The sequence below is a fragment of the Pan paniscus genome, chromosome 12 (assembly GCF_029289425.2).
Source record: "Pan paniscus chromosome 12, NHGRI_mPanPan1-v2.0_pri, whole genome shotgun sequence".
Taxonomy (NCBI): Eukaryota; Metazoa; Chordata; class Mammalia; order Primates; family Hominidae; genus Pan; species Pan paniscus.
The window spans coordinates 54,858,272-54,885,833 of record NC_073261.2 but is presented as its reverse complement, the minus strand read 5'-3'; the positions used below and the strand labels follow the sequence as shown (position 1 = coordinate 54,885,833).

Genomic DNA, 27,562 nt, shown 5'->3' with positions numbered 1-27,562 from the left:
GGAGAAGGAAAGGTATCTCTTACCCCTTCCTATGCCCAAGTATTTCCCTAGGGGCCAGGCCTTCCAGGGATGGTGCATGGTGGTGACTGGGTGTGGGGGTGCAGGAGAGCCCTCGTGGGGTGCTGGGTGACTGTGTGGTCTAGGCAGATCAGCCTCATCTGAGTGGTGGCAGTGAGGGGTCTGGCAGAAGAGCCAGGGTGCCTTAGGCTAGTTTTCTACATTTGACTTCTCTCTCCTCTCAGGTTCCTGGGGGAAGCCAAGGTCCCACTCCGAGAGGTCCTCGCCACCCCTAGTCTGTCCGCCAGCTTCAATGCCCCCCTGCTGGACACCAAGAAGCAGCCCACAGGGGTAAGTGCCCATCAGCCTCTGCCAGGTTAAGGTCCAAGGCATTGCCAGGTGGCTTCCTCTTTGGGCCTTGCCATTCTGACCCCAGACATGCATCTGACTTCAGCTCCCTTGAAGCAGGCCTGGCCCTCCCTGACCAGAGTTTGCAGTGTCTGGAGGGGCACTGGACTAGGGGGGATGGGAAGGGCAGAGGGAGCCCTGACCCCACCTGCAGGGCTCAAGTCAGCCTTGGCTCGCAGCAGCTTGGCCTGCCCCTTGGTCTGGTGCTGCCGGTCTGGCCACCTCCTGTCCCCAGCTTCCTGGTCAGCCTTGGCTATAGCCCACCTAGTCTCCCTGGCAGACCTCCCTTCCTCCCTCACCATCCAGCCCTCTTCTCCAGATTCAGAATCTCTGAACCATCTGGGTCACAGGGCATGAGGGATGGAGGGAAAGAGCCCTCTCCCCTGCCCACCAGGACCCTCTTCCTTTTCCTCCGTTGTTCTTCCTGCCCCTCCCCGGCCTTCTCAGTGCTCCCCAAGTCCAATCAGACAATTCCCAGCCCTCCTCTCTGCCTGTTATTTTTAGTGAGCTAAATATACCCTGTAGGGTTCTCTCTTCCTGGTAGAATTCCTGACCTCTCCTGTGGGTTAGCCCCGCCTTCCAGGATGTACCAGGAACCATGGATTGGAACTACTTCTGCCCTGTGAGGCCTGGGGGATTCAGGCCCTGACTTCTCTCAGACAGGGCAGCTGTACTGCCCCGTGGCGGGTGTGTGAGGCCGGGGCTGCTGGCTGGCTGGGTGAGTCAGGAAGTAGCCGGTCTGGGCAGATCTCTGAATGGAACGAGACTGGATGCTGAGACCTAGAGAAAAGGAACCACTGAAGTCACATAGTCAGTGGCTGTTCCCATGGGGGCCTGGACCAGGAGCTCATCCCCTAGACCCTCTGGTGGAATGGCTGTGGATGGACTCCTGGTTCACTGAACTCTCAGTCTGCTGCCCTCTCGGTGCTGGACTTTGCTCCCAAGGGGTCTTAGGCTGGGGATGGCTGGGCTGCTCCCTTGATGGAAGATGTCACTTCCCAGGAAAGTCCATCCGTTTCCCACACAGGGCTCACTGGCAGAATGTTCTGGTTTAGAGCAGTATTCACTGAGCCTGTCTCCATCACCCTGAGTCCCCTCTCATCCTCCGTTTGAGCCTCCTGTCTCTTAACACTCCCTGTGGTCAAGGAGGACCCCAAGGGGTTCTGGAACTACCCCTTCAGGGGTCCTGAGGAGGCTCAGACCCAACCCTCAAGGCACGGGACACAGATGGAGGGATGATAGGTATCAAGGTAGCTGGCGAGAGAAAGCCTTGGAGTCAGGCTTGGTTCTCACTTCCTTGCTGGGACACCAGCATCTCTCCACTCCAGCTCTGTGTGCATCCATGACTCTGGTGTTTCCTGCCCTTCGGTCCCTTCCAACCTCAAAGGCCTGTCCAGCCCCAAGGCAGAGTTTTCCATAGCTGGTCCCTATTCATGAGCCGTGCCAGGCTGGAGCCATCCCCTCCATAACTCCCTTCGCCTCCTCCTGCTCCTTGTTCCCACACTGTCTGGGCTTCATGTTTACCAGTGGGGAGCCTGCTGCCTTCTCTTCCCTGGCTGGGGATTCCTGGCTGTCTGCAGAGCTTTACAATCCTTCACCAACCATGTCTCCAAAAAGAGTGTGTGAGATCCAGGAGGTGGCGGATGGGAGAGAGTGCTGGACCCTGCTGGGTTGAGCCCCACTAGCTGAGCACAGGCTGGAAATGGAGTGGGGGAGCCTCCTCCCTGTTGCCCAGGAGGCAGTCCTCACCTGTACAGAGGGTCTAGGACTAGATTCTAGTCCATGTGATGGCATTAAGGTCACAGTGCAGCCCCAGACAGGTCATATGTCCCTTTGGGCTGGGGCTTCCTGCCTGGGACCTGGGCTGGCTGCACTGTAGTGCGAGGCAGGGATAACTGGGGGTGTGCTTGGCAGGGACAGACAGCCAACAACATTGAGGGTTCTCGCTGGCCGCTCACTGAGACCTCATTTCTGAGCTAAGCCCAATCAGCAGAGCATGCCAGGTGCCCCCATTTCATTGTAGCTCACAGTTGCCTCTAAGGGCCAAAGAACCTGCTGATGGGGTGATACGAGTGAACACAGAGCCAGTGGGATCCTTAGGAAACTCTGGCAGACTGAGAGGCGTGGGGGAGGCCGGGAGTCCTGCCGCAGGCTGACTGCAGACCCCGTTTGCCTTTTGCTCAGTGTTCTCACCCAAGTCCCTTCAGATATAGCACGCTGGGCTGTGTGCCATGGAGGATCTGGCTATGTGCCAAATCTACCCTCTGACAGCTGCTAGGTTGATGGGGAAAACACTCCCCCAGTCCTGGAGGAACCTCCAGGCCATGGGGATTTAGGACACACATGGAGGAAAAGAAGCAGCATCCTCTCAGATGTATTTTAAGAGGAGCTCACTCAGGAAGGTGTGGATACATGGAGAAAACTCAGTCGGCATCACCCGGGCCTTAAAGCCAGAATCGGATCACAAAGGAGGACAAGAGCCCACGAAGCCCAGTGGTGTGTGGGTCAGGGAAGCCAGGAGGGCACTGTGTGTTGGGAGCGGGGACCTGAGGCGGGCAGGACAGTGCTCAGTGAGTCCCTGAGCTTTCTTCAAAGGTTTGGAGCTTCTGCCAACCAACCCTGTATCAGCTCAGGGCCACAGCTACCCTCTGCCTGCTTCTGGAGGTTGTCTGAGGGAGAGGTTAGTGAGGGCCATGCACATATCAGGCCTGTCTTGTCCACACGGGACACATGTGTTAGGGGAGGTGAGAGTGGGCTGGTCTGGGTTTTGGTTTTGATGAGCTCAGTGTTGGAGAGCTGTGGTCGAGGAAGTAGGTGGCGCACAATGGGCTGGGCATGGCAGGGTGGGCGAAGGACCCCAGAGCCTGACCACATAACCTGGAGGAGGGTCACAGCCAGGGAGGGTCTGAGGAGGTCATTCGCCTTCAGTTTCCTGAGCCCTCTTAGCCTGGGGCAAGACAGGAGTCTCAAGTTCTGCTGATCTCGTTGATTGTGGGCCCCAAGGCAGCAGACGAGGGCGACCAAGGTTACCCTGCTCCAGGGCAGCGTGTTTGGTGGACACACGATTGACTGACAATGGCCTTGTGCGTGGAGAACCCTGGAGTGCTGCTGGGTTGGAGACCTGAGGACCTGGGCTGTCAGGCGCGGGACCCGTGATGTGGAGGACCTTGAGGAAGGTCCCACTGGGAGCTCTAGGCCCAGGTTGTGTAGTCCGGGAGAGCACAGGGCTCACATATATCCCCCAGGAAGAAAATCTCAGCTCTATTTGTCTAGAGAAGGAGACAGGGGTTGAGCTGTGATGTCATGGTGAGGGTACAAGGTCCTGGTCCTGGGTGGGGCCCACAGACACGCCCACTTTCCCTTAAGAGCCTCAGCAGAGCCAAAGAACTTCAGTATTCACCATCAGATCCTGAAGCCATGGTCCCTGGGGCCCGCCTCCTAGTGCTGAGGTCTGTTCTAGACCCTGAGCTCCAGAGCCTCTGGAGCTGCAGGGATGTCCCTGTGGCTCTCTGATGGGCAGCTAGAAGACAGACCTGTGCTGGAAGTCTCATTCAAGGGCCCAGAGCAACCTGGATGGTGCCAGTTCTTCAGGAGGTTGGTGTGGAGCTGTCGGTGTAGAAACACCGGATGCTCAGGAAACCCCAGAAGGGGCTGCCTAAGTGGTCTCTGGAGCCCTCTCTCTGGAGAGGGCTGCTCCTGTCTGCATCCCGGAGAGGGCTGCTCCCGAGCCCCAGTGCTGAGGAGCTGGCACGGGGCACGGTGTGGAGGAGTTACACTCCGGCGGCTCCACCTCTCACAGAGATGGTGTATAGAAGCCCCCAGGTGGTGTGCAGTGAGTGGATAGCAGGGTGAGCCCCTAGAAACAGGAAGGGGCGCTCTTCCAGGGGACCTGTTTCCAAGGTCAGAGGCCCAAGGGCAGCCCAGGTGTGGCCCCTTCAAGTTTTTGCTTAACTCTCCTCAGCTCACTGGGGTCCACTCAGACCGCTTGATTTAACACTGCAATCTGCAAAATGTCTCATTCCCCTGATCCTTCTTGCTCTGGTTTACTTTTTCTTTTCTTTCTAACATACTCTTTTCTTTATGTATTTATTTTGTTTATTATTTATTGTCTGTCTTCTCTGCCAAGACATCAGCTCCATGGGGGCAGGGACCTTTGCCTTATTTATGGAAGCGTCCCCAGAATCTTGAACAGTGTGTTTGGCCCTGGCAGGTGCCCAACACACAGGCACGTGTGCGCGCGCACACACACACGTAGAGGGAATGAATATGTGAGTTAATGAATGAATGGGTCAGGCCAGACATGTCACGCAGGGCCCTCAGTGTTCATCTTTCAGATGTGGGCCCAACTCAGGCCAAGTCAAACAAACACCCCCCACAGGCCTGGCCTCTGGGGCCACTGCACGGAGCCCTGCGCTCACAAGGGCCTCGTGCTTGGCTTAATTCTCTACTGTTTCCATCTTGAAATTCTTAAAGCTCACTGCATCCTTGACCTCCGGGGCTCAAGTAGGCTCAAGTGATCCTCTCGCCTCAGCCTCCTGAGTAGCTGGGACTACAAGCGTGGCTACCACGCCCAACTAGTTTTTGATTTTGGAATAAGGGGCTCTGCATTTTCATTTGTGCTGGGCTTGCACATTATGCAGCTGGTCCTGACCTCATGCTAATCTTGGAGGGCCGGAGTCAGCATGGATGGGCAGGGGGCTTTATTTGTCTCTGCCTAAGGAGATTCCTGTGGCTATTCCTAAAAAGAAGCAGATTTTCAAAACCTTTTATTTGGAAGTATTTAAGATCTAGACAAAAGTTGCCAAGTATGGTACAAAGAGTATTTTGTCCTAAGCCATTTGACATGAGGGTGCCAACCTCCTGGCCCATCATTCTGAACTTGAGTGTGTGTTCTCCAGTTAAGGACTTTCTCCTGCATAACCACAACACAGCCTTCCAAACGATGAAATTAACGTGGACACAGCACTCTCGTCTAATCCCCAGACCCCAGTCGCGGCTCATCCATTTTTCCCAGTGTCCTTTGTAGCAGAAGGATCCCACTAAGGCTCATGTGTTGCACCTAGTTGTTTTGTTTCTTCAGTTTCCTTCCATTTGGAATAATTCCTCAGTCTTTCTTTGACTTTTATAACCTTGTAGCTGGATATTTTTTTGAAATTCTGGCCAATTATTTGTAGAATGTCCCCCACATTGGTTTTGTCTGATGTTTCCTGTGTTTAGATTTAGGCTGTGTGTCTTGGGTGTGAGTGTAACACTGACGCTGCGTGGCTGTCTTTGTGCCCTATCAGGTGGGATGATTGTGATTTGTTTGGTTACCACACTGTTAACTGTGATCATTTGATTACACTAGCATTTGCTGGGTGTCCCCGCTAATCGTTCATCTACTCCCCTTTCTCATGTCAGAATTTTGTGACTTTGTAATATCCTCTTTGTCATCTAACCTTTACCTGTGAGTTCTATGAGCTGTTGTTTTGTATTTGTATTTTTACTTTTTTTGAGACGGTGTGTCACTCTGCTGCCCAGGCTGGAGTGCAGTGGCACGATCCTGGCTCACTGCAGCCTCTGCCTCCCGGGTTCAACCAATCCTCCCACCTCAGCCTCCCGAGTAGCTGGGATTACAGGGGCATGCCACCACACCTGGCTTTTTTTTTGTATTTTTATAGAGATGGGGGGTTTTACCATGTTGGCCAGGCTGGTCTTGAACCCCTGACCTCAGGTGATTCACCCACCTCGGCCTCCCAAAGTGCTGGGATTACAGGCATGAGCCACTGTGCCCAGCCGTCATGAAGTGTTTTTGTTTTTGTTTTGAGACAGGTCTCATTCTGTTGCCCAGCTGGAATGCAGTGGTGTAATCATGGCTCACTGCAGCCTTGACCTCCCAGGCTCAAGTGATTCTCCCACCTCAGCCTCCTGAGTAGCTGGAACTACAAGCGTGGGCCACCACGCCTGGCTAATTTTTTGTTTTTTGTAAAGATGAGGGTCTCACTATGTTGTCCAGGCTGGTTTTGAACTCTGGGCTCAAGAAATCCTCCTGTCTCAGCCTCCCAAAGTGCTGGGATTATAGTTGTGAGCCACTGTACCTGGCCGTACCCAGGAGTTTTAATATCACTGCTGTTTCTTGGTTGAATTCATTATTGCTTTGATGATTGCTAAATAGTGATATTCTCAGTTATTTTTCCCGCATTAGTCAGTTGGCATTTCGTGGTCAGGAAAAGCTTTCTCCTCTCCTATTTATTTACTGTGGTATGAATTTGGGTATTTCTATTTTATTCAATTGTTTAATCTGTTACTGTTATTATGTATTTTCATGTTTCTGTTGTCTCAGATTTGGCCTGTGGGAGCTCTTGAAAGTTGGCTTCTGTGTCCTTTTGACCTGTTTTTACTTTTTATTATTTATTTATTATTTTATTTTATGTTTTTGAGGCAGAGTCTTGCTCTGTAACCCAGGCTGGAGTGCAGTGGTGTGATCGACTCATTGCGACCTCTGCCTCCAAGGTTCAAGCGATTCTCCTGCCTCAGCCTCCTGAGTAGCAGGGATTACAGGTGCACGCCACCATGCCTGGCTAATATTTTTGTATTTTTAGTAGAGATGGGGTTTCACCATGTTGGCCAGGCTGGTCTCAAACTCCTGACCTCAAGAGATCCTCCTGGCTCGGCCTCCCAAAGGGATTACAGGCATGAACCACCTCGCCCAGGCTCTTTTGATGTGTTTTTAAGAATCAGTCATTCATTGAGCATTTCCTTCCTTTCTGGTGCAAGAAGATGGTCCAGGCTCATCTTGTATCTTCCCTGCCCTAGCCCTGGAAGTAGTTATTTCTCCAAAGAGCCCAACTTACCTTTTGCTGAAGTGGAAGAAAGTCCCAGGACAGTTGTTAAAAGTGCAAATACCCAGGCCCGCCCTAGACCTACTGAACTGGCATCTCTAGGAGTCAGGTGTGGCATCTGGGCGGAGGGGAGGACTTTCTTCTTTTCCCCTCCACGAGTTGCAGGAGCTGAAGGGACTGGCTGCTCACGTGGCGACACCTGGTGGTGATTCAGGAACCCACAGGGCAGGTTATGTTCATTCCTTGGGTGAGGGAATTCAAGGGTCTCAGTTGCCTTTGTTGACCTCCTCCTGGGTCTCCTGGGATGCTGAGCTAGCTCTTGTCTCCTTCCTCAGTGTTCTGAGCCCTGCTTTCCACCAGTGCTGCTCTCCTTAGTGTGGCTGTCCCCAGGCCCCAGTCTGGAGAGTTCAAGCTCAAGAGCTGAGTATGTCGGGAGCCTTCAGGCCCTTCTCTCTTGGGACTGAGTTTGCTCCGTGAGTCCCTGGACGTCCCTAACATCATTCAGCAGAAAGGTCCAGTGAACTGTGCCAGAGCCACTCAGAGGGACATTATGCCTCAGGAAAAATTGTGTTTATAAAGGGTTTGTCAAAACCTGGGGAGAGCTTATTGCCTGACATTCAGTAAAAGAAAATCATTTTGCATACAGCAGACCTGTCTACTATTTGTTTGAAAGATTGGAGAGAACTGGAATGTGGAGTCAGGGAATTATGGACAATTGGTTTTCTTTTGCCTTATTTTTCCTCTTTAAGCTTTCTGTGCTTCCCAAACTTTCTTAGAGTATCCGTTGCACTAATTTGAGAGATTGGCTGCCCCAGGAGGCTTGCTGGACCTGTGGAGCCAGGGCAGGACTCAGGCAGGCCCGGGAGCAGCCAGGCTGCAGATCCTGCTGAGGTTGTGCCGTTCCCAGGTTCAGGGTGAGGGTTGGGGTGGGGTGGGCGCATGGGCAACCCAACCTCGCCTGTGAGGGATGTCACCAGTCCCTCTCCTCTCTGGCCGGTGCAAGCCGGGGCAGCTGAGGATGTGGTGGGGGGCAGGAAGGAAGAGGGCTCTGCAAGCCTGGCAGCACCCTGAGACCCTCTCAGTGCTAGCTGCAGCCCGAGCAAAGCAGAGCAAAGCTGAGTTGTCCCTGGAGAAGTAGGGGCAAGCCATTGACTGAGCAGAGTGGCCAAAGGGACATTTTCCTGAAGACAGGCCAAGTGGATAGTGGGAAAAATCCTGCAGGTGAGGTTGGATCCCTGATTCATTTGCAGAAGTCCACTACGTGCTACATCAACTAATTTGCTTCACATTTGACCTGTGAGGAAGGTGCTATTGCTATGACTAACCCGTTTTATAGATGAGGAAACTGAGGCACAGGGATGTCACAGATCTTGCCTAAGGTCACACAGCTCCTGAGTGGTGGAAACTGACCCCGGATTCTGTGCTTCGAACCACCTGACTATGCTGATAGGTCCCTGGGGGTGGCTTTGCCACAGACTCCTGCAAACCTGGCTCTTGTCAGAGTCATATTCCTTGGTGGAGGGATGCCAAAAACAGGGAAGATACTGGAGGGCAGTGGTCCAAGGCCAGCGCACCAACCTGTCCCCCACGTCTCATCTCTTCCAGGCCTCGCTGGTCCTGCAGGTGTCCTACACACCGCTGCCTGGAGCTGTGCCCCTGTTCCCGCCCCCTACTCCTCTGGAGCCCTCCCCGACTCTGCCTGACCTGGATGTAGTGGCAGGTGGGTAGCCCACGTTGGCCTGGCTGGGCCCCAGCAAGAAGGCCGGCAGTGGCACTTGAGCCTGGGGGCTGGGAGCTGCAGCGAGGCTTCCCAGCCTTTGCTGCCCTCCCCAGGTTGGAGGCTGCCCAGGCCTGGAAAGAAGAGGGTGCAGTGGGTGGGAAGTCCTGAGGGTTGCCTTCTGCCATGCAGAAAGAAGGGGCAGCAGGCACGTTCCCTTGGGCAGTGCAGGGAGTAATGTGAGGATGCCTCCAAGCCCCAGCTGCCTGGGGACGGGGCTGAGCCCAGGCTGGGTGTTCTGAGCTGTGCAGTTCTGAGAAGGGTGTGTGGGGACGGGGTCTGGCCCAGGTGATACCTGAGGCCCCACAAACTCCCCAGAACCGAATGTTTCCCTGCCTCGGCACCCAGCAGGCCTTTGGTGATGGTGTGTGACAAAAGAACTAGTTTTTTTCTTGAAAGAGCCCTGAACTGAACTTCAGGGTTCCAGTCCTGCCTTTGACACTGAGTCTCTGTGTGACTTTGGGCTGATTACTTTCCCTCTCTGGGTCCATAGATTATTTGTGAAGGGAGCAGACTAAGTTAGCTAAGTGCTATGCCTGTCTCAGCTCTCTTCACTTGGTTCTGCCAGGCTGGTCAAGCGAGGACCCAGCCCGGGGTGGCTGGCTCTCCACTGGTGGGCCTGGGCGTGGGAGCCTCCATGTGGTCCAGCCTGCTGGGGTTGGGAGGAAGCTACATAGACGGTCTAGTGGGCACTTGCCCATGGGAAAGATTCTAGAGTTTTTCTCTTACTGAAGGGAGCTAGAAGCAAGCACAGCATTAAAACCGGAGCAGCCCATGTCTCAATTGAGTGTGCCCTGTGCCTGACCTGGGGCCAGCCCAGCACAGGGCTCTGTGGTGAGGTCGGCAGAGCAGAGCTGTCTTGTTGGGGCTCAGCACTGTCCGAGCTTAGAGATGGGAGATCAGTCTGGACTGGAGTAACCTGGTAATCCTGAGCTGTGCAGCTGGAGTGGGCTCGGGGAGGAAGGAGAGGTGCCCGTGGTGGCAGAGGGTGGGGAGTGGGGAGGGTCCGAATACTCTGGGACCGTGTTGAGGTGGATCTGACAGAGTTAGGTGCAGGCCAATCAGTGGAGGTTTCCAGACACGCCTGGGAGGTGGTGAGAAGGAACAGGTGCCACTGGGCCCCACAGCTATTTCTGAGCTTTGCACCAGGCTGGGGTGGACGGGGAAGGCAGGGTTGGGGCTGGGGGTGCAGTAGGTTGGTTTCCTTCACCCCAACCTCCTCCCTCCCCTCCCGGGGTTATGCCCTGCCCACAAGACAGGCGGGGGACAGAGCCGGGCCGAGACTTGGTCCCTGCTCAGTGACAGCACCGTGGACACGAGATACTCTGGAAAGAAGTGGCCGGCCCCCACGGGTGAGACACGGGCCAGGACTGTCCTGATCCCAGACCCTCTCTGTAACTGTCTCACTAGCTGCCATGGTCAGCTTGCTGGAGCGGGGCCAGGTGGCAGAGGACTCCTCCTGCAGGACTTGGCGGGTGGGAGGGCTAGGGCCATTCTGTTTTCTTCCTGTTGACTAACTGGACTGACTGCCCTCAAGTTTCAGCTGCTGGAAGCTCCTCTTCTTTCTACCTTATCCATCCTGGCTCACTGATGGGGAGGGAGGAGGGAGAGGAAGAGGGGATGAGTCTTAGTGCCCATGCCTTTTGGATCTTCTGCCCCCTGGGCTGGGTCCCAGGGGCAGGGGCAGGGGCAGGGCCAGAGGGATCCAGGCCTCATTAGGGCCCTCTCCTCTTAGACACAGGAGGAGAGGAAGACACAGAGGACCAGGGACTCACTGGAGATGAGGCGGAGCCATTCCTGGATCAAAGCGGAGGCCCGGGGGCTCCCACCACCCCAAGGAAACTACCTTCACGTCCTCCGCCCCACTACCCCGGGATCAAAAGAAAGCGAAGTGCGCCTACATCTAGAAAGCTGCTGTCAGACAAACCGCAGGATTTCCAGGTGATGAACGGGCTTTCTCTGACCCCAGGCTCCTCTTCAGCCATCAGCTGCGGGTGCCAGGCACCTGCCTGGTTTGTCCAACTTCAGGGGAAGATGTGTGTGGGATCCTCAGGGCCCTCCTGTGGGGGAATCTGTAGTTTCCCTGGGCCTGGGCAGATGCCAAACAGGGAGTTCACATCTTAGGTCCACAGAATAAGCTTCTGCCCAGCCCTGTGGTTTTGCGCTTAAAAAAAAAAAAAAAAAAAGTCACTGCAGAGATTCAGCATGTCTTTGCATCTCTGATCAGAGAAAAACCTGATTTTTCTAACCAGGTATATCCAGCCAGCAAGCTCCTGGCTATTCAGGTGTGGTCTGTGTCCAGCACCTTCCGCATCACCTGTATACTTGTTAGACATGCAGAGTCTACTCAGACCTGCTCTACCAGAATCTGCATTTTAACAAGATCCTTACCTCAAAGAAGCTCTGTCTAACATCCTTTTTTCTCCCTCTATCTATCCCCCTGCATATAGCCATGGATTTTTCTGAGAGTCATGTGGAATTTGAATTTGTTCAAGCTCATCACAGAATAAAAGCTATTAATATGAACACTTTGACACATTTTTATCCAAAAATCCATCCCATTTTATTTGCTTTTAACTTTGGTCCTTGGCCTATTTTTTTTTTTCTTTTCAAAAGAATTTTCTATTTTGATGTAGTCACACAGTGATATTTAACTCTTTACAACTACTTTTAAGGTTAAAAGCAAGAATCTTAAATCTCTATTTATAATACTAAGTGCAACAAATTGCAAAAATATATTTCTATTCTAAATCATGGTAATTTAAGCAGAAGTCCTAGCTCTAACCACTGTTTGCCCCAAAAGACAAAATTCTAGCCCCCATACTACTATTCCCCAAACATGTTCATATTGCCTTTGTTCTCTTTATGGAAATAACATATGTTTATTTTAGAAAGTTTGGAAAGTATATTAAAATGAGGAGATTAAAAATCACCCATCCACCTTCCCATTGCTGTTAAGAATATATCCTTCCATATTATGCAATTTACAAAAAAAAACCAGTTGGTCAATAAATAACAGTTGATTCTAAAGTGGAGCCGGTAAATATTTTTTTCCATAGAATTGCCTTAATATTGTAAAATTTCATGTTTTAAAATATCTTACCTAATATTTGGAAGCATAGACGTTCTTGAAGTCTTCATTTACTTACAGCTCAATGGCAAAAATTCTTTATTTCTCAGAATGTAAGAAAGCATTGCATCTTATAAAGAATAAAGACTATTTCTGGGGTCACTTCACGGTGTAAGTTCGACCTCTGAGGGAATTGTCAATAAAGAATATTCAAGCCACTTAAAAATGCCAGTATCAATGGGGTCTTGGGTGGGGCTTGTGCCAATGGCTGAATGACATAAATGGGGGCTGTATCTGCCCACCCCTGGGGTTTAATGTGGGTAGCCAACGAGGGGCAGCCTAGTAGCTCTTCTATGGAGCTGTGGAATTTTATAGATGTAAGGGGCCTTGGTGGGAAAATATGATAGTTCATATAATGCTCTTCCTAATTCCTTTTTAATACTTTCCCCAAGAAGCCAGTGGTGAGATGGTCCCTGAGATTTCTGACTCTTGGGGTGGATGGTGGGTGCTCCTTAACTCTTCCCCCTTCCTCCTGCTCTTTCCTCCTTCTGGCTTTCAGATCAGGGTCCAGGTGATCGAGGGGCGCCAGCTGCCGGGGGTGAACATCAAGCCTGTGGTCAAGGTTACCGCTGCAGGGCAGACCAAGCGGACGCGGATCCACAAGGGAAACAGCCCACTCTTCAATGAGGTGGGAGACACGGGGCATGAGGGCCAGAACCTTGGTGGGCCTTCCGATCTGGAAGCCCAGTGCAGACACCTGGCAATTCATTCAAGAGTGTTTATGTATGGCGCTGACCTTGGGTGGTGAGATGTGCTGGCTCCCAAGGAGGTTATCTGTGGGACTGGAGAAACGGCTCCTGCTCTTACTTCTCCTGCTGCTCCACATCCCTGTCACCCTATAGGGCCAGCCACCCACCCAACCCTGAAATGACCACATCTGTGAGGCCAGGGGCAGATCACCCCAGAACTTGTCCAATCCCCAGAACTGTGCCCAATCCACATTTTCTGAGGGGACTAAACTGCTAGGCGTGGAGGCTTGGGGGTGGTGGTCCTCCCTCTCCCTGGCCTGAGGGGTCAGCAGGCACTGATATGTCTCTCTTTGCTCTGAACCAACAGACTCTTTTCTTCAACTTGTTTGACTCTCCTGGGGAGCTGTTTGATGAGCCCATCTTCATCACGGTACGTCTCAGCAGTCAAAGTGTTCTCCGTGGGCTGTATGTATGCACATAGGTGTCGGTGCACACGTGTGTGTGTTTGTGCACGTGTGTGCATGTGCACGTCAGTGTGAATGCGTGAATGCACGTGTGTGCCTGTCGGTGTGTATGTGAGTATGTGCGTGAGAGGGAGACGTGTTAAAGCCTGACATATGGATGATGTGGAGTAACTCACAGTCAGGCTCTACGGGTCACAGAAATGCCTGCAACAGCTCAGCTGGCAGGCAGCAGCCGCGGGAGAGCCCACTGCTCAGCATCCCCCTGGGGCCTCAGGTCAGGATCCTTAAATCACTTGTGGCAATGAACATTTAAGGTTCCATCTTATTTTGTTAATCCACGTGCCTGCTTCTGACCGAGATTCTCTTTCTCTCTGGGCCTTGGCTCTTCCCCCATCTCCTCTGAAGCACACTGCAGCCTAGTGGCTGAAAGTGTAGGCTCCGGCACTAGAGTGGATTCCAGCTCTGTCTATGCCGTGTAGGGATTGTGTTTTCTGTACAAGTCTCTGTGCCCGTATTTCACCTGTGAAATGGGGATAATGACAGTATCTGCTGATGGGGTTCCTGTGAGGGCTAAACATTGCTTAGAACAGTCTCTGGAATTGAGTAAGTGTGAAGTGTTGGCAGTTATTGTTTGGGAGGGAAGAGCTATTGGGTTGGCCGTGTGGGCCACATGTTCCCTGTGAATGTGAGTTTCCATGATCTTTCTCTGCAGGTGGTAGACTCTCGTTCTCTCAGGACAGATGCTCTCCTCGGGGAGTTCCGGGTAATTGCTTATTTTCTATGAAAGCAGTCAGTTCTCACTTCTCCGTGTTGGTGGAGCCTCTGTGGACCATGGGCAGGGGCTCCAGAGATCCTGTGTTTCTCTGCTTTGGGAAAATATAATTTCAAAGAACAACGCCAAGCCCTCTGCACAGCATCTCCTTTCACCCCAGAAAACCTCTCCACAAAGGTAGAAGAGAAAGAAAGCACTTTTTGTCATTGAAGAGGCCTTAAACCAGAGTGAGATGTACATCACAGGCAATGATCCACTAAGATGCTGCAAAGACGGAAAGAAATCTCACGCTAATTTAGCCAGCGGGTCCAACCCATTGCCCACCACATACGTTCTCAAGAGAAGCTATGCCCCGCCCTCAGGTCAGGGGACTTTACATTTCAGACCTCCTGAGAATGACATTTGTATACTAAAGCTGACAAATGGCTTATTTAGTTTCTTAAAAAGATGTACAGCACCTTTGGTCACACCGAGTTCATCCCAAAGTCACCTGGTAATCGGGGTGACCATCTATGTTAGCTAATTTGTTGTGTCCAGAAGACCAAACAAAAATCAAACTCATATTTTTATGACAGGAAGTAGTTTTACAACTTGGAGCAAGGTGCGCACGGGAGTTAGGCTCCTATCTTCCCACAGAAGCTGGGACACAGGGGAGCCGTCTCCCTTGGTGTTTATATTTCAGACGTCCTGAGAATGACATTTGTATACTAAAGCTGACAAAAGGCTTATTTAGTTTCTTAAAAAGATGCATTTCAAAGAGACAGGGAAAGTGTAATATATTTACAAGTTTTCTAAGGTAAGTGTTCTGACAAAAAGAGAGGGGAGGGAAGTACTTCTTCCCTTATTTCCAACAAGCAGAATCAAGACCCTTATTTGTAATTTGGATTTTCCCCCACCTCTGGGAAGGCAGTGAGAGATCTGAGTTTGGGCAGCCCTCCTCCTCATCCTGGCCATCTTGGGCCAGTGAGACCCAGCGCTCTCTGCCCTGACGTCACTCTCACTCTGGGATGGGAGTGGGGTTCAGATATGGATCGCTGGGGGAGGGAGAGGCAGTGGAGAGAGGGGAACCCTGCCCCAGCCTCCTCACTTGTCCCAGACAGTTCAGAAGTGAATAGTCCTCTTCTGAGAACCGAGAGCCAATGGATTTAACAGATTACTTAAAGTAAAGGTAACTAGTAATTGCACAGACTAAAGGAGACCTGTATGATTTTTTTTTTTTTTTGAGATGGAGTCTTGCTCTGTCACCCAGGCTGGAGTGTAGTGGTGTGATCTCAGCTCACTGCAACCTCTGCTTCCCGGATTCAAGTGATTCTCCTGCCTTAGCCTCCCAAGTAGCTGGGATTAGAGGCGTGTGCTACCACGCCTGGCAATTTTTTTTTTTTTTTTTTTTTTTTGGTATTTTTAGTACAGACGGGGTTTCACCATGTTGGTCAGTCTGGTCTTGAACTCCTGACCTTGTGATCTGGCTACCTTGGCCTCCCAAAGTGTTGGGATTACAGGCATGAGCCACCGTGCCTGGCCTGCATGGTGTTTTAATGTAATTTGATGTAATTGTTACTAATTTTCTTATTTTGAAATTTTCAAGGATTTCTCAAAAGGAAAGAAAGAGCACAAGCTTATTTTACCCTCTCCCCTCTATCCAAGTATATCATGCCTTCCTTCTTTAAATTTGTATTTTAAATACGAATTTAAAATAAGGGGCTTGGTTCTGCCTATTGTCAGAAGTTACCTTAGAATTATTTATTCTGCCCAATAAATAATTGCTGGGACCAGGCGCAGTGGCTCATGCCTGTGATCCCAGTGCTTTGGGAGGCCGAGGTGGGCAGATCACTTGAGGTCAGTAGTTCAAGACCAGTCTGGCCAACATGGTAAAACCCCGCCTCTACTAAAAATACAAAAATTAGCTGGGCATGGTGGTGTGCGCCTGTAATCCCAGCTACTCAGGAGGCCGAGGCAGGAGAATCGCTTGAACCTGGGTGGCAGAGGTTGCAGTGAGCCAAGATCGCACCATTGCACTCCAGCCTGGATGACAGAGCGACACTCCATCTCAAAAAAAAAAAAAAAAAATTGCTGGGTTGGACCCGATGGCTAGATCGGTGGGTGAGATTTCTTTGTCTTTGCGCTGTCTTCTCAAATCATTGCCTGTGGGAAGAAGTCACAAGATAAAAAACTAAGTCTGTTTACCTGGAGAAGCATTTTTTAAAAGAATGAGCTTGAGCCCAAGTCATTCTGTAACAAATTAAATCTTAATTATGTTTTGAGTCTCTTTATATTCTTGTTCTGAGAACCCAAGGGTTAAGTCAAAAAATTATTTTACTTGTATCTAATTATAAAAGTAATCTATGATTTAAAAAAAAAGACGACTTTTTAAAAATAGACTGTTTTAGGTTCACAGCAAAAATTAAGTGGAATGTAAACAGTTCCCATATACTCCCTGCCCCCTGCCCCCGCTGCCCCCTGCAGCCTTCCCCACTATCATCATCCCAATCATCTGTGGATTTTTAATAGAAAATTGTAAAACACAGGAAGGAATAAAAAATGAAATAAAAATAATCCAAATCTACCATGCAGGGATAACATAGTATAACATAGTCCTATTGTGTTGAATTTCCTTTCCTCTTTTTTTTTTGAGACGGATTTTTGCTCTTGTTGCCAAGGCTGGAGTGCAATGGCATGATCTCGGCTCACTGCAACCTCCAACTCCTGGGTTCAAGTGATTCTCTTGCCTCAGCTTCCCAAGTAGCTGGAATTACAGGCATGCACCACCACACTCGGCTAATTTTTTTTTTTTTTTTTTGTATTTTTAATAGAGATGGAGTTTCACCATGTTGGTCAGGCTGGTCTCGAACTCCTGACTTCAAGTGATCCACCAGCCTTGGCCTCCCAAAGTGCTGGGATTACAGGCATGAGCCACCACGCCCAGCCTCCTTTCCTCTTTCTTTTCTGTACATAAGCATTCTTTATCAAACTGGGATCAAAATATATTTCACTTTCTTTTCATGTAGTATCAAATGTTGACTGCCTGTGTTTCCAAATGTTCTTCAAAAACATGGTTTTTAATGGAATCGTATGATGCACCACACTTTATTTAACGCTTTGGCGGCAAGAGTTTGATTTGTGTCTCCTCTCATTGATTGCAGATGGACGTGGGCACCATTTACAGAGAGCCCCGTGAGTTCTCACCACTTTGGCCGTATCCTTGCATTTTGGTTCTGGAGGCTGACTGGGGACACTCATTTGGGATCCTCACTGTCCCTCCTGGGGGTTTTAGAATCTAGAGGAAGGGTTTGATCTTGGGAGAGAAAGCAGGTCATTCATCCTCCATGTGAGACAGGCCCTCGGGAGGGTGTAACACTCACCTGTGTCTCCGTTGGCCCATTCAGGGAGGCTAGATCTGAAAGGCCCCATTACTGGAGACTGGGCTCACGGCAGACAGGGACAGGTCATTTGGGTGACAAGCCAGGATTTCTCCTCACCCCGGTTTCCATTCTGATCTGGTCACTTCCTGAAGGGGAGGAAAATGCCTTGGGTTTGGCTCTGCCAGCCTCTTACAGGGGTTTCTGTTAATATTTCTGACTCTGACCACATGAACACTCAAAGTACCTTTTGATTCTAGAATCTGAGTCCTGAGCTCATGACCCAGTGGATGAGTCCTTTACCTCCCCTGTGCAGTCCATCCTGGGCTCCCGGATGTGGCCACAGCCTGGGGTCTTCTGATTCTGGGATCACCAGAGGATGTTGTCTCTCTTAGGGCACGCCTATCTCAGGAAGTGGCTGCTGCTCTCAGACCCTGATGACTTCTCTGCTGGGGCCAGAGGCTACCTGAAAACAAGCCTTTGTGTGCTGGGGCCTGGGGACGAAGCGCCTGTGAGTACATTTCCCTGGGTCTTCCTTACGGTCCCCCACGCAGCACTTGGTTGCGGAGGCACCAAACCACAAACAAAAACTCTATATTTTTTTCTGATTTAAACTAATACGTGGTAATTAATGAGAAATGTGGAATACGTAGAAAGGTGTTAATAAAAAATGAATGCTCTGGGTGCAAGGTATTAATAAAAAATGAATCACTCATAATCCTACCACTCCGAGAGAGCTATTATTGTCTCATTGCACATCCCTCTGGAAGGATATATGCACATATTTTTCTTTTTGCAACAGTGAGATTATTCTATATATATTATATTGTGACTTGAATTTCATTGCCTAAGAATGTATCATGCTCATCTCCACATGTCAGTAAGTAAAGTTATAAGTTGGAGGTGGTAAGAATGAGAAAAATGTTGAGAGCAGGAGAGGTATCTGCATCTTTCTATGTTTGAGAAGAGGAGAAAAGGTTTGGAATCATCTTTGTGGGAGAGGAGTGAGGGGTTAGATTTAATGAAAGGATTTCTGTACAAACACCAGAGCACCCACTCTGGGTTGGACGCTTTGTTTGTAGTGGAGCCACTTGCCTCATGGTGCTCAGCAGCGCAGAAGCAGAAGAGAGGCAGGTGGGTGGTGGACGTGTTGGGTGAGGGCAAGCCAGGAGTGCTGAAGGTCAGGGGTAAGGTGAAGGTCAGGGGTGAGGTACCTGAATATGGCTGATGGCTTTGTGCAGGGAGGGAGAGGAGGACAGGGCCCCTGGGGTCTCCTGCCATGCCTCATGTCTCCCCCATCCTCACCACACACTGGCTCCTTGGCCACTTGGACGTGCTGCTTGGATGAATGTGGGTTTCTACTTCTCCACTTAGCTGGGCCCCGGGTGCTGTCCGCCTCTTCCTTTACCTGGGTATAGTTTACTCCTTATCTAATTCTCCTCATCTCCTTACTCCTTATCTCTCCTGGCTGTTCCCAGACTTTCTTCCCTTTCCTAAGCTCCAACCTCAGCTTCCCTTGGAGAGGCAGAGCTGCACAGAGATGAGTGGTGAGAGCTCTGGGAGCTCCTGTGGTCCTCAACTTGCCCTCCATCTTCATCCACCTTCCCTCCCTTCCTCCGCCCCTCCTGCTGCATTATCCCACCACCTCCTTGGCCATGACTTCACATCCTCCACTGACTTCTTTAGCCTCCTCTTTCTGGTCTCTTCTCACACTTGTCTCCTCTGCCTCCTTCTCCATGATCTGTACCAGGCTCAAGATTTCCCCATCCTAAAACACCCCTTCCTTGACCCATTTCTCCCCACCCTCTCCACTACTATTTTCTCTCTCTCCTACTGCTGGTCATCACCAACTTCTTGAAAGCGTGCACTGCATCCCCCTTTTTCCACTCCATTACCAGCTGCTCATTCCTTCTCCTCTTCAGTAGGAATCCCACCACCTCCCCTCCCTGAAGCCACTGGTATAAGGGTCACTCATTACCATAGCTTAGGAGCTCTCCTCTGTTGTTAGTCTGCACCACTGCTCCATAGCGTTCGATTCTGGAGCCCACGCCTTATTTGAAACTGTCTCCTCCCTTAGTATTCATGACTCTCCTTGCTCCTTTTCCAGTGGGTTCTTCAAATTCGATGTTGCAGTTCAGTCCCTGTTCCCTTGCTGTGTCCTGCCCTTCACTGTTGAGGAGTCTATCTCTTTCAGACACCACCTGAGACTTGTAAATTGCTCTTCTCCAGCCTGGATCTTCTGAGCGCTGGACGCTCAGTTTCAGTTGCCTTGTCATCAGGCCACATTAACGTGTCCCTTAGGCCCCTCTAACTTATTATAGTAAATCTAACTTATTATAGCAAAGCCTGTATCATTTGCTGCCCACTCCCCACACCTGTTCCCCATCCTGTATTAGGTGACATCTTAGGAAATTGCATGGTTATCCACTTAGTCGCCCAAACCAGAGGCCAGAGTTTCATTCTTTACCCCTCAATCCCCATGCAAGCAGTTGGCCAATCTTGTTGGTGTGAAAACCTCAGTGTATGCCTCTTCTTTTTCCCATCCCAAGACCCGAGTTTGAGGTCCGGCTCCCACTCTCTCACTTGGGTCTCTTTGTGAATTACAATATAGGTTCAGCTGGTGTAACAAAGATGCCCCAAATAATAGGCATTAAGGAGGACAGAGGTTTATTTCTCTCTCATGAATGCCACAGTCCAGAATTGGCACAGTGCTTCGGCAATGATCAGAGACCCAGGCTCCTGGTCTTTTCTCCACTGAGATCATCATGCAGCCTCCGTCACATGGCCCAAGATGGTTGCTCCAGTTCCCATCACCATGTCTGTATTCCAGCCAGGGAAATGGGAGTAAAGGACAATGGAGGCCACATCTCTTCCTTCAAAGGCATGATCCAGAAGTTGTACACATTTATGCTTAGGTCCCATTGACAAGAACTTAGTCACATGGCCACATCTAACTACGAGGGAGCCTGGGAAATAAAGTCCATCCTAATGCTGTCCAGCTAAAAATTGAGGGTTTGTTAGAGGAGGCAGAAAAGACTGGATTTGCGGGAACAACTAGCAGTCTCTGCCATCCATCCTAAGTGTCCTCTGAGGTCTCCTAACTTCTTACGTTATACTTCACCTATCCCCACCTTATCACCAGTCATCTTTTTTTTTTTTTTTTTTTTTTTTTGAGAAAGAATCTTGCTCTGTCACCCAGGCTGGAGTGCCATGGTGCAATCTCGGCTCACTGCAACCTCCGCCTCCCGAGTTCAAGTGATTCTCCTGCCTCAGCCTCCTGAGTAGCTGGGATTACAAGCATGCGCCACCATATCCAGCTAATTTTTGTATTTTTAGTAGAGACGGGGTTTCACCATGTTGGTCAGGCTGGTCTCAAACTCCTGACCTTGTGATCCACTCGCCTCGGCCTCCCAAAGTGCTGAAATTACAGGCGTGAGCCACTGCGCCTGGCCGCCAGTCATCACTTTTAAACCCAGGTAGAATCACGCGCGTCTCCTCTTACAAAATGTCCAGTGACTTCCCACTGCTTTTAGGATAGAGTCCAAGATCCTTAGCATGACATTCAAGGCCCTTGACATTTGCCCTCAGCCTAGTTTCCCAATCCCACTTGCTGTTATGTATCTTCATGGGCCCCGTCTGTGGCAACACCAGATGATGTGACTCTTTCCAGAATGCTCTTCCATCCCTCGCTAGCCTTTTCCCCTGCTGGAATGCCTTCCCTCTCTTTGCCTACCAAGAGCCAATTTGTTCTTCCAGACCCAGTTCAGATGCTATTTCCTCCCTGAAGCTTGCCTCGTCTTCCAGGAAAATGTATTGGTCTTTCCTTTGGGCCACCACCCAGCCCTTTGGTAGTCTAATCAGTTTATGTGTCTGTCTTCATCACTGAGATTCAGTTTCTTGATGATGGGGACAATATAGCAAATGTGATATCTTTTATCTCCCATCTTGCCTAGTACGGCAGGTCTTGTACACAGTAGGTGCTCAATCAGTGCTTATTGTCTAGGGGAATAGACATTTTTATGGATGCCTGAAAGATGATTGTTTTCTTCTGATATGAGCTGAGGAGAATAAACGCAGAACACATCCCTTTGGGCATGCTGTGATACGGGCATTCTGGGATTGAGGGTTTTGCAGCAAGGATCCTGAAGCAGGTTTCTACGTGTCAAGTGTGACTGAGTGAGAAATGGGGTGAGGCTAGTCCAGGCAACTGTCCAAGGAGTTGGCTGCTGGGCACAGCCTGACCTTGCTATTCTCCTGTCCTTTCGCTGCTCGCTAGCCCAAGAGCAGCCACCAGATCTTTTGTCTGTTCCTCCAGCTGCCGACTTCCCCATGTGCAAGGGCCTCTGCATGAGTTGCCTCCTCGTCTGGATGCCTCCACCTGTTGCTCATCATCCAGGTCTCAAGCTGGGAAGCATTTCTGACCCCACCTCAGTATAGTTACAAGCCCCCTTGCTCTGTGCTCTCCAAGCATGTGAGTTCTGCTTCCAGCCTGTGTTACACCTCAGCTTTCTTATCTGTAAAGTGGGGGCATTCTAGGCCCTTACACCCAGAGCATCATCTGTGGGCAAGCAGTGTGGGCATCACTTGGACACTTTTTGAAATGCAGAATCTTGGGCCCCACCCCACACCTGCTGAACTAGAACCTGCATTTTAGTTGGAATGCACAGCAGTGGTCTAGAAGACACTGATTCTCAGCCTCTGTTGCTAGTTGGAATCATCTGGGAAGCTTTACAAGCCACTGCTGCATGGGTACTCTCTCCCAGAAATTCTGTTTTAATTGGTCTAGGGTGTGACCTGGGCTTCCCAGGTGAGTCTTTTCTTTTCCTTTTTTGTTTTTGAGATGGGGAGGGGGCAGGTCTCACTTTGCTGCCCAGGCTGGAGTGCAGTGGTGCAATCTTGGCTCACTGCAACCTCTGCTTCCCAGGTTCAAGCAATTCTCCCATCTCAGCCTCTGAGTAGCTGGGACTACAGGTGCATGCCACCATGCCTGGCTAATTTTTGTATTATTTGGTAGAGACAAGGTTTCCCCATGTTAGGGAGCTGGTCTTGAACTCCTGACCTCAGGTGATCCGCCTGCCTCGGCCTCCCAGAGTGCTAGGATTACAGGTGTGAGCCATGGCGCCCAGCCTTCCCCAGGTGTTTCTAATGTGCAGCCAAGTTTGAGACCCATTCAAGGTGGGGGGGTGCTATGAGGATTCAATGAGAGAGTGCATACACATCAATGCATGTGGGATGTGATTTTTGTTATTACTGTTCCAACCACAAGACACAGTACATGTTATTGGATTCGTTTGCTGAAAGTGTTTTCCCTGCATGATAGTCAGCTCCATGGGAACAGGGTGCTTATTCATGTCATCCCCTTATTCATTGCCATATCCCCTGCCCTTCAGCACCATACAGACACCTAGTACTCACTCAGTAGCTAATGGCTGGGTGAATGAACACCTGCATGTTATTAAAGACAGAGTGGCCAGCTTAGACCTCAGTTACTACTGTACTATGTTTTAACCGGGAGGTGGGGGAGAGCGGGAAGGAGACTGAGGTTGGTGGAATGCTTGCTGTGTGCCACATGCATTTACATCATTATTGGAGATGTTCCTCGCACAGTCCTGGAAGGTCAGTATCATGGTCTCTGCTGTACTCAAGAGGAAGCTGAGGCTCAGGTGAAGGACCTTGCCCGAGACCATGCGGTAGTAAGTGTCGGAGCGAAGTCTGCCTTACTGCAGAATGCAGCATTTATGTGGCGAAGCTGGAACTCTTAGAAAAGGAAAGTAAAACCCTGTGCTCAGGAGTGCATGAAGGAATCATATTTGGTTTTCTTTGTAGCTGGAGAGAAAAGACCCCTCTGAAGACAAGGAGGACATTGAAAGCAACCTGCTCCGGCCCACAGGCGTAGCCCTGCGAGGAGCCCACTTCTGCCTGAAGGTCTTCCGGGCCGAGGACTTGCCGCAGAGTGCGTGGGGCGCGCCCTTGGGTGGGGGGTCTGCAGGAGGCTGGAGGCGCAGGGCTGGTGGGGGTGGGCGATGGCGGGCGGGGTCAGCTCCCTGGGGGAAGGAGAGGCGTCTAGGAAAACAATCAGAGTTTAATGAAAAGTAATCAGTGCTGGTGGAGTTACAAAGATTCAAGAACTCTTGAGAGTAATAGCTGCCTCTCAGCTCCATTCCAGTGTCTTCTGGGCCTGGTCTGGCAATATTTGGCCACTCTGTGGACCCATTTTCTTAGTTCTCATTGAGAAGTCAGCACCATCTGGACTCTATTCTGGCCTTAGGGCTGGCTCTCACTGATTTTCCCTCCCTCTATGAGGAAGCCCGTCCTGCTAGTGGCAGAGCTGGGCTGGGGAACAGTTGCTCTAATGTTGGAAGGGTTTGCATGAAGGACTCCTGGGGCCCACTATCTTCACAGATGAAGGACACAGATCCACAAGGTGACCCACCATCCTGGCTTGCCTGAGACTGTCCTGGTTTTAGCACTGAAAGTGCCTGTTCCAGGAAACCCTGCAGTCTCCAGCAAACTGGGACAGTGGGCACCCGACTTGCAACCATCTCTTCCTCCCAGGAAGGCCAATGTGGCCACTGCCTGGTTTCTCACAGTGGTTGGCCCGATACTAGACCCATCTGTGTGTTTAGTAAATGCTGGGGAGTTATACCAAATATTCTAGAGCTCTGGTTATCAACCTGGGCTGATAGTAGAATTCCCTGGGAAGATTCAAAACGGTCCAGATGCCGGGGCCCCACCTCCAGCATTTTAGATTGACTCGAGTTAGGGCAGGGCTCAGCATTGGTAGGGTTTAAAGGCTCCCCAGGTTGTTCTGTGGTGAGGCCCCGCTGTGAGCCACTATTTTAGAGCATGCATTAACCCAACCAAGCCACTGTCCACAGCAGAGTCAGTGAGAAGGTTTGCAACTTGGGTCCCTGGTTACAACTTTTCCATAAAGGTAACTGTTTGAGAGTTTCTGCTTCGGCTGCTGACGTCAAGAAATGAAATGTACATGCTTACTTAGACCAAATCCTAAAGAAAGCCTGTAAATAAGTAATGGGTATTAATTCAGTACTAAAACACATGCTTAAAAATATTCTGCATTTATTGATTGCAACTAGAAGTGAGGCTGGTGAACTTCAAGAGGGGCATGGGGAAATAGAAATGTTTGCTTTTCTTAAGGTGAAAGAGCTTTGTGTTGAATTCCGTGCAACGTTGTTTGAAGAAAAACAAAATAGATGGGCAAACAGATCATAAATGTTTGCTAATTGTTGTTGCCTTTTGTATTCATGTAGTTATTAGCTAGCATATAATCTTTATCCCCCTCCACTTACCCACTCATATGTCTGTAAACATAACATGCTTTATACACATATGTATGTGTATACACATAAACATATCTATCTATCTGTATCTACATATATAAATAATCTGGCTGATTCAAAAAATAATGGTTTGGGGCAGCATAGATTAAAAACTCTTAAAAAAAAAACAACAACAGAATTGACTTCTTGGTTAACCTCAGGTAAATCGCTGCGCTAATAGATTTAAAGGAAAATGTCAACCAGGCACCAATAATGGGATATTGTTATAACAACTGCCAGTCCTTTTCTGAGTACTTACTGCCCTTAGTGATGTAGATTTCTAATTAGTCAGGCAGGTAGATTTGATCTGAAAGGCTTTGAATGCAGGGCGGGGACAGTGAACGAGCTGTTTGGGACTGGTGACAAAGTGGCCCGGAGCTCTCAGGAGTTGCTGCTCTGAGACAGTCCTCCCTCTGGGGAGCCCCTGGGCTGAGTCCCTGTGTGAAGGGGCCAAAGCTTCTTGCTCAGGTAGTCCCAGGACTGCCTGGAGACAGATGGGGGACAGTCAGGGTTTTGGAGGAGAGACAGCAGGCAGGCAGTGACTGGTGTGTCCCTCTTCCCAGTGGACGATGCCGTGATGGACAACGTGAAACAGATCTTTGGCTTTGAGAGTAACAAGAAGAACTTGGTGGACCCCTTTGTGGAGGTCAGCTTTGCGGGGAAAATGGTAAGGAGCAAGGGAGCAGGAGGGTTCTCTCGGGAGGGGACTTTCTGATGCCCTGTGGACTGTGCCGGGTGAGAGCAAGACAGAGTGAGATGCCCCCACCAGAGGTGTGTGCACAAGGAGTGGCTGATCCTGGTGCGTGGTGAGACACCCACATAGGCCCAGCTCTCACGGACTGCCCCACACACGAATGTGGACAGGTCTGCCTGGGGGTGTCCCAGACAGACACATAGATGTGGATGGCCCAGGAGAGGACGTCGGACGGTGGATAGTAGAGGAACATTTGGGGGAAAATGGAGCAATAGCATGGAAACCAGACATGAAGGCATAAAGATAGAGAAACTATATTTTAAAGATGTGGGATAAAAACATAATGGTTATTAAAAAAATGTTGTGGGGGTAGTTGGGCAGAGAAAGGCCCCTCTGGTGGGCACCCTCGCCTCTTCCTTACAGCCCACCTTCCTGCCCTGAGGTGGGGCTGTGGCTCCAGTCCCTGCTGACTTCTGTCCCAGCCCTTCTCTCCACACAGGCTGCCCACCCCCCAGTGTCTGTGCACCCCCCACAGGCTTTCCTGGCAGCCCCAGCCCTCCCAGGCTTCAGCCATCACCTCTCTGCAGAGAACTCCGTAGCTCTCCGACCCCTCCCTTCAACCCCAGGCCTCTCTGTGCCTCTAAACAGCTCCGCCTGCTGCCCCTCTGAGCCCTGGAGGGAGTCATTTTCTCTGCACAAACTGCCCCATATCCAAAAGCCTCTGTCTTAACCAGGTACAACCATCAAAGGCAGAAAATGTGGACCTGCCTTGATTCTTCCCTCTTTTTTCTCTCTCCACATCCCACATGCTATCTCTAGCTTTTGACTTTAAACTCGTCCCCAGGGCCCATCCCTACCTTGTGCCCCCACAGCCACTGCTAGCTCTTTCCAGGAGCATTCCCTTGTCTCTCAACTCATGGCATTGAATTTTTGAACAGCCCAGGCCATTTGTCCAAGTACTGGATTTGTTCGATTGTTTCCTTCTGTTGTTTAACTTGTTTCTCTGGCTCCTCTCTTTCCTGTAAACTGAAAGTTAGGTCTAGAGACTCCATTAGATTCAGATGAAGTATTTCGGCAAGAACTCAGCGTAGTTGATGTTCTGCATGTCATATGGCATCACAACAGAGAGCCATAATGTCAGGTTGTCCCATCATTAGGGATGATCGCCTGATCACACAGTTAAAATGGTGCCTCCAGACAGCTCCCTTATAAAAGTAAATCTTCCCACTTTGTAATTAGCAAGTAAACTGTGGGCGGTATCTTGGCACTGTACGGATGTCCTACTTCTCAGCTACCTCTTATCTAATGGTCTAAGCATCCATTGACCTTCCTGTCTGAAGAAGTCATTTAGTTGGGACTGCAAAGTGGTGATTTTCTCATTATCATTCTTTTTCTCTTGATTAGCCAACATTTTTTTCTGTAAAGAAGAGCTTTCTCCCTCCGCTTCGTTGAGTATTAGTATGGACCTCAATACTTTTTATTTCTAATGTTAAATCAGTCATTATTGTGTCGATGTATGAATTATACTGAAGGTGGCCATCAGGAGCCCCTTTGAGCTGGGCTCTCTCTCCTCAGAGACTAGCACAGGGTCCCAGTGAAAATGTACACGGGGATGTAATGCAGATTTTAAACTCGTTCATGTGGAGGTGTAAATGCTTACTGCAGATCCTCACCTGAGTGCAGGTTTTGGTGTAGACTCAGGGTCCAGGTCTTACGCCCTGCGCCTGGCATCAGGAGGAATGGGGACAGCTGCTTGAAGGTAGGAAGGAAACAGGAAGCTGCGGCTGTACGTTTTTGTGGGACACTAGCTCCAAACACTAGGATTAATTCTTCCACTTGACACTTGGGGGAATTCATGTCCTGAGATTGTTCTTATTTCGCATTCCCAACATGGAAGGTATTTTGATGGTGGCTAGAACCAAGACCGACATGCCTTCACATTCATTGGAACTAAGCCTCAGAGCTCCGGGGCTCCTGGCTGCTCCTGGGTCCCTGCCAGCATCTTTGATCTCCCTGGGTCTTCTGTTCTGAGATGCCCTTGGCTGGCCCTGGGGATTTCTTTAGGAAGGTACCAGTGTCTAGGGGGAGGTGAAAGGACAAAGGCAGCCAAGGCA

General features: G+C 50.2%; 1 protein-coding gene across 15 annotated transcripts in view; it reads left to right on the top strand.

The window, feature by feature from the left end:
• The window catches only part of DYSF (dysferlin), a 234,636-nt gene that overhangs the window by 52,387 nt on the left and 154,687 nt on the right, over nt 1–27,562 (top strand). For 8 of the 15 annotated variants that reach the window (XM_003808180.8, XM_003808176.8, XM_003808179.8 and 5 more), the window contains exons 4-13: nt 243–348; nt 8,832–8,946; nt 10,739–10,944; nt 12,633–12,761; nt 13,190–13,252; nt 13,999–14,049; nt 17,199–17,229; nt 17,810–17,925; nt 23,241–23,367; nt 25,318–25,421. In XM_003808180.8, coding sequence (XP_003808228.3) covers nt 243–348; nt 8,832–8,946; nt 10,739–10,944; nt 12,633–12,761; nt 13,190–13,252; nt 13,999–14,049; nt 17,199–17,229; nt 17,810–17,925; nt 23,241–23,367; nt 25,318–25,421 — 1,048 coding nt within the window. Of the gene's footprint in view, nt 1–242; nt 349–8,831; nt 8,947–10,262; nt 10,356–10,738; nt 10,945–12,632; nt 12,762–13,189; nt 13,253–13,998; nt 14,050–17,198; nt 17,230–17,809; nt 17,926–23,240; nt 23,368–25,317; nt 25,422–27,562 lie in introns of all 15 variants that reach the window. The other 7 variants (XM_063594854.1, XM_003808175.8, XM_003808174.8 and 4 more) reach the window with 1 other exon arrangement.